Source organism: Monopterus albus, unplaced genomic scaffold, assembly GCF_001952655.1.
Source record: "Monopterus albus unplaced genomic scaffold, M_albus_1.0 scaffold35.1, whole genome shotgun sequence".
In the NCBI taxonomy this organism is placed as follows: domain Eukaryota; kingdom Metazoa; phylum Chordata; class Actinopteri; order Synbranchiformes; family Synbranchidae; genus Monopterus; species Monopterus albus.
The window spans coordinates 2,020,659-2,027,228 of record NW_018127915.1 but is presented as its reverse complement, the minus strand read 5'-3'; the positions used below and the strand labels follow the sequence as shown (position 1 = coordinate 2,027,228).

At 39.7% G+C, this 6,570-nt stretch overlaps 2 protein-coding genes across 2 annotated transcripts in view; one reads left to right on the top strand and one right to left on the bottom strand.

Moving 5' to 3' along the window:
- The window catches only part of pold1 (polymerase (DNA directed), delta 1, catalytic subunit), a 16,394-nt gene extending 13,663 nt beyond the window's left edge, over nucleotides 1-2,731 (bottom strand). The window contains 2 exon segments of the mRNA XM_020597757.1: nucleotides 1,392-1,580; nucleotides 2,575-2,731. Of these exon segments, the coding sequence (XP_020453413.1) occupies nucleotides 1,392-1,578 (187 nt within the window). The 5' untranslated portion in view covers nucleotides 1,579-1,580; nucleotides 2,575-2,731.
- Nucleotides 2,732-4,242: 1,511 nt separating this feature from the next.
- Nucleotides 4,243-6,570, top strand: part of gys1 (glycogen synthase 1 (muscle)) — a 10,344-nt gene continuing 8,016 nt past the window's right edge. Inside the window, exons 1-2 of the mRNA XM_020597828.1 lie at nucleotides 4,243-4,461; nucleotides 6,370-6,488. Coding sequence (XP_020453484.1) covers nucleotides 6,371-6,488 — 118 coding nt within the window. The 5' untranslated portion in view covers nucleotides 4,243-4,461; nucleotide 6,370. The remainder of the gene's footprint in view (nucleotides 4,462-6,369; nucleotides 6,489-6,570) is intronic.

Here is a 6,570-nt window from a genome sequence, read left to right as displayed (position 1 = left end):
TAAACCAAAAATACAGGTAAATGATCACTAATATCATTTATAAGTAATCCACTAGACATTTTGCTATCAGTATCATTAGTAAATATATTATCTATTAGTGTTGCATGCTGGGTTGTTAATCTACTTGGTTTTGTAATTTTTGGGTATAAACTGCATCTATATATTGTGTTAATAAACTCCTCCGTTCCTGTGTGCTTGTTAGGATTCAACAAATCTATATTAAAGTCACCACATATGAACATTAATTTATGACTTATTGTCAAGTAATTTTCTTCCATCCAGTCATTAAATTTTTCTATGCTGGCTCCAGGTGCTCTATAAATACAGCTTATTACAACATTTTTCTTTTTTTCCAAAAGTATTTCTACAGTCACACATTCCAGTAAATTATCGACTACCCTAGACATTTTGTCTACTTTCTTATAACAAAAGTTTTTATCTATGTACAAGGCCACACCACCTCCCATCTTATTCTCTCTGTTTGTGCATACCAAGTCATAACCATCAAGGTCAAAATCTTAATGCCCAACTAAGTGTATTTCACCACCCAATTGAATTATAATACTTTATGTCTGAGCAAACTATGCAATCTGTGATTATTAACTACAGAACAATTTCCCCTCGCTATTTCATCTGCACCGAGCATTGATTCGTTCAGCCGCTCCTTGCCTCGCTCTCTCTCTCCTACACACACAGACGACAGACCATCTGTAAACAGCTCCTCCTCTCTGTGTCTTTGTTTTTTCACAAAAGTGTCAATTGAGGAGATCCAAGTCTTCTAATAAATTATTACCATGATAATAAGGATAGCTAGGCCAATGTTAGAATCACTTACAGCTGTTGCCAAGGTTGGCATGCTGTTTATTATAGCTGTTCACTGATCTGAAAGTGGAAAATGTTAACGCCAAAGGACTTGTCCTGAGGAGGCACAGACAGTCTGGACCAGTTAACAATAGAAATGTGAGGAAAAACACATGTGGGACAACTGAATTGGTCTGACCAGTGTTGCAATTAATTTGTTTCAAATATTTCCAAGCTTTGCCAGTGCTGCTGAAGTAGCGAGAGAGGATCAGTAGGGAGAGAAAGAGATGTAGGACAGGGGGACAGCAGGCAACATGCTGCTGTGGGAGAGCCAGCTAGTGCAAAAGCTACAAGAAGGAAGGATAGCTACAGAAATACAGTATTACTGTATTTAATAAATCAATTTAAAGAGGACGTGTGCCATGTGACTCTGCTGGTTTAGTAGGATGTTATCAAGTGACGGAGATGATGTAAAAATAATTAGCATTTTTGAAAAAGGTTGGCTCTTCTCAAATGAATCTCTTCCTACACTAGGAAAACCATTTGACTAATGCCACCTATGATTCTGTGCTTTTCTATGCGACACTCACCTACAGGAATAACATCATGGCCTGCCTGCCCCTCCATCTCCTCTGTCTCCATCTCTGCTTCATCCAACATGGACAATTCCTCTTCAAACTGTGATGGACTGTCCTCCCATTCACCAGCCGTTCTGACCCGTTTGGCCTGGGACACACCACCCTTAAACGGGCCACCATTGCGTCTTTTAAAATCCATGCCTGCAAGAAACATTTAGGCAGAAGGCATGTTAGGAAAGTTAGGAAGAAACCTGAAGCAGGCAGAGCTGGATGCTCACATACCAATAAACACTTAGTAGTAATATAATCAGAATTAGGCAGAACTGTCAAAATAACCAATTTCTGTCACAGTACTTCAAGAACTATCATCTGCAAAAAAGAAAACATTTTAACAGACAGCCAAGATATTAGCAGTATATTAATATGAGTAGTATAGATATGAGAGCTTAGACTGAACAGAAAATAAACAATGATTTGACTACACTTGTGTTAATACTCCTTATATCGTCAGAGTACATTTGGGATGTAGTGCAGATGCTTACAAACTGCGTAGGTTATGGTGGGTTTACTGCAAATAATAAAATAAGCAATTTACATTGTTAAAGTTAATGGCACTGTAAACAGCATAACAAAAGAATACAGAGCGTGCAGACGCTCAAAGGGCAGGAAAACAGTGGCACAGAATACAGCTGATATATTAATATATGCTTAGCCTGAAAAATGTAATAAACTGGATGTCATGTGGCTGGTAATACTAAACATAAAGTAATCCGTGAGAAATGTAACAAGTATGGATGCTGCTGAACTCCTTCAAACGTGAAACAACACTATAAAATTACACTTAGCTACGCTGCGTCTTCCCAAGCGTCTCAATGCTATTTCATTTACGTGCAGTCATGGCTAATGCTGTTTAGCAACATATCCACGTGTTGATAGTGTACTTCGATACCCAGCATTTCTCTGTAAGATATCAATATTCTAGTGGCGAAGTGTAACGTTATGAAACTATTTTCCGGTCAAACCAAGACAGCTGCTTTCTTTTGCAACGAACAATAGCAGCAAGCTAGCACGCCCGAGTGTAAACAGATAACAATATCGCGCCAACATGTTACTAAACTGTAGGACAGTTATTCCTGTAAACCGGCCCAGAGAGTATTTTCATTTGCCGGTGTGCTTCTTATGGAGTTATAAATACCTGGTTATTCACTTGACAGCAACCCCCAGTTCACAACAGCTCCCGCCAATCTTCAAGTTGCGAACTTTCACCGATGATAGCGCGGAAAATTTCCGTGTTTCGTTACTAGGCGAAGAAGTAAAGTAATTGACAATGACGTCAGGAACAAGGCGGAACTCAGTTGTAATGAATAGGAAGTTGAACGCGCCTGTACGAATGGGCAACACCTAGTCTATTAAAAATACCGTGTGTTCCCGGCAAAATCACGTTAGAATTTACGGAGCAGAGAGGACGGGAAGCTCAGCTCCATTATGGGAAAATGTTTTATTTTATTTTTATATTAACAATATCCACGATCAACAGTTTGCCCATACGAAACAATTTTTCTTAAGCCTAACAGACAGATAGATAGATAGACAGACAGACAGACCCAGGCGGTCTGACAAAGATCAAGATCTCTTTCAAGGGGCTTAAGAACAAATTACATAGACTATATACAGTACAAGATCACAAGACAGAATGAATAGCTTTTAAAAATGTCAGCCAGTAAACTTTAAAGTACTTCAGTGTGCCTATAACTTCAGTTTTAGAGCTGCATTGTCAATTAATATATTGGTCAAACAACAGATAAATTGGAAAATAATCAAGTATTTAATCATTTTGATAAATTATCAAGCAAAAATATTAAATATTTGATATTAAGTCCTTATGTATGAGAATGTTCTTTTTCCTTGTCTTACGTGATAGTAAATTGAATATGGATTTTGGCTTTCTGTCAAATAATGGGTGTACAAAACATCTAATGATATGATTTTTCACAGTTTTTGAATAATTTATTAACCAAACGATTAATCAGTTAACTGAGAAAATAATCAGCACATACAAAAAAACAGTCTTGCCTTGTTTGCAATTAAATGTGTGAAATAAACCCAGCAATTTAGACACAAAGGTGTTATAAATTAAAACACAGGTGTGCTGTCTCGCAGTGATGACAGCCATCTGATCTTTTTTACTCACCACTTTTGTTGGGTAGTTGAGCCTTTGCTACCTTCTGTCATGTCCTCCAGACACACATAGCCTACACAGTGAGGTAAAATGTCACTCTGCTACAGGCCAACACTTATGAGGCTGGTACAAGGATAGTGCTGTGCTCATTGACACTCAAGCTGGGCCTGATTCTTCTTGGACTCAAGGGTCTGAGATACTGACACTGTAGCCACAGGGCCACTAATTTATTTTCAGCAGTTTGACCCTCACTATTTGGCCAGAGTGATAATAACGGTGGGATTAGACAGATAGCAGATAGTGGAAAATAGTAATAAGGTTACTATATGATGAATCACAGAAATACAGTAGAGGGGTTGGGTGTCTTTATGTGACACCTGTCATGCTGTACTCTCCAAGCTATGTTTCACATGACCCTTAAAAGTCATTATATTATAAATAACCCTTTTGCTCTTCTCCCTCTTCACAAGGAAAAAAATAAAAAGTTGCTCAGATGCACATGACTTCCTTCTTTTGTAAAGATGAAACCATACCTCACCAACCACAGCAACGCCCTTAAGCCTTCGCTCATCCAATTGCGTCTCTTAGCTGAAGAAACTCTCCTAGTTCCCGTCCCGTTGTGTATGGAGGCGGTGACAGAGAAGAGACTGAAGCCAATGGGAGTGGAGCTCATAAATAATGTGTAGGCAGAGCCCACACATTCACCAGCCCTTCTTCCTGCTCTACATGGATGTCCTGTCCTTCAACCTGACAGCAACAGCACCAAACCAATGTGAATCGCTGTCATTTAAAGAGGACGCGCCGCCCATTTTCCTGCTCTCTTGCTCTATTTCTTTTATTGGATCGACCGCGACAGCTGTCAATGTGTAGTTCATCATCGTGAAGTTTAGAGAAAACCGAAGGGTGAGTAGAAATCTGTGTTTTATTCTCCACAGTGGCAGTAGTCGAGTGCTTCCTCCATTTGCCCTGGTGCGCGTCAAGACGCTCTGTCCGTTGCGCGTTTCCGCAGCCGGATTGCAGTAGGTGCTTGATGTCACGTTCGTCCTGCAACTCACGAAAAGACACAAATGTTGCATACAGCAGACGGGAGGTCTTCTGTGGGGTTATGGCACTGGTATCGCCTTTGGATGAGAGGCCGCTCCCTGAGATGGGGGTGCACCATAGCCTGATTTCTTGTCCTCTAACGACCTGTAGGCCCCGCACACCCTGCAAATTTAAATATTCACAAAAGCAGACAAGGTCATTAAGGTGACTAATGTGACTGTATGTCATTGTCAGTAGGTCACTGTAAAGCATCCATAAGATGGTGTCACAAGCTGCTGAGGGAGGGTCCCCGAGGAAATGACCAGCACTGTGGTGTTTCATTTCTAAGTCCGTAAGGGTGGTGGTTTGTCCACGTTTTCTTCTCCTACACAGAATATCTAACCATACAACTCTGGCCAGAGGCAGTGCACTGGTACAAACCTTTACAGTCCCACTACTCTCAAAAATATGGTTTGCTTGTGGTTACATCAGCGGGATGTTGGAGTAGATGACATTCGGTGTCTGAAGGGGAAATGGTTTTCTGTTTACTTTAAATCATAGTTTAAAACGTGTGAGCAGGATATTATGGCATTGCAACTAGTCTGGATTCAATTGTGATCCAGTATACAGAATACACAAATATGATGTGGAAGCTTGAAACCTCCAGAGTGCTTGCTTAGAAATGAAAAAGATTTCCATATTCACTGGTTTTAGATTTTTCAATTAGAGAGGAGTAGATGTAGATCACTTAACAGCTGGACCAAGTTTACGCATGATCACTTCTCTTGTCTGTGACTTCTTCCACCTATGCATCCTTTCTCAGGTGTCTTCCTTAGAAGGTTGCACCATTTGTAATGGGAGGAACTGACCACAAAGTTGTAGTTTCACTCTTACACTCAGTAAAGTATTGCACTCCTCTCCTAACTATGCTTTGTAGATGTGTTGACTATTGACTAGGAGTCTTAGCCCTTACAGGGCACATAGTAAAGGAAGATTACTTGTTCTTACAGGGCAAAATTGAGGATTTTCTATACACCTCATGTAGTCCTGTGAAATGCATGTCTGTACATGTGTGTTATGTAGGAGGGGAGGCACAAGATGTTCTTTAACCATGTCAGACTGTATACAGAGCAAATATTGTACATAAACACATGTATGTTGGATCCCTGTTCCTCGCTGCTCTACCTCGTTGTCTGTTTGACTAGGGTTTCCAATAAGAACAGCCAAAGGTTAAGTTATTAAGTTACCAGAAAAATGTTTATCTACCATTTTGAGTGTTCCATTGAAGAGAATGAGTATTTTTAAAGAATTGAGAAAGGTTGTGTCACAATAGTATAATGTGTAGAAGTTATGAAATAGGGCGAGTGGTTGATGACATAATAGGTTCTTGTAGATGTGTGAGGAAATGACTATTAAGAAAAAGTTGTATTGTTTAAAAATCTGCCATTTGCACTTTGGGTTCATCTGGAAGGCTACTGTTATTTAGAAACTGTACACAAATAATTCAGAAAAAAAACTTAAAATGCTTCAGTCACTTTTGTCACAAGCAAATGGTTTAAAGTTAGTGTCCCGATAGTAAATGTAAGAAATATTTTTTATCCTGTTGCTGTTACGATTGAATTTGGTTGTAATATAATAGTCTAGTTTTCAAATGTGAATTTCTTTCACCACAAGAGACTTTTGCAAGGAAGTAAATAAGTTTAACAAGTGACAATGGACATCATCCAAGGTCATGTATTGTGTATATGCAGGTCATGTCTCCACTGAGTGTGTTCTGTGTTTACCCAGCATGCCACTGGTTCGCAGCGTGTCTGTCACGTCCCTCTCAGGACTGGAGGAGTGGGACGAGGAATTTGATTTGGAGGATGCTGTTCTTTTTGAAATTGCCTGGGAGGTCGCTAACAAAGGCAAGTGTCTGATGTGTTTGTATGTGTGTGCACTTCCTCTTGAAAGTTTTTGTATATACAGTGGGTACGGAAAGTATTCAGA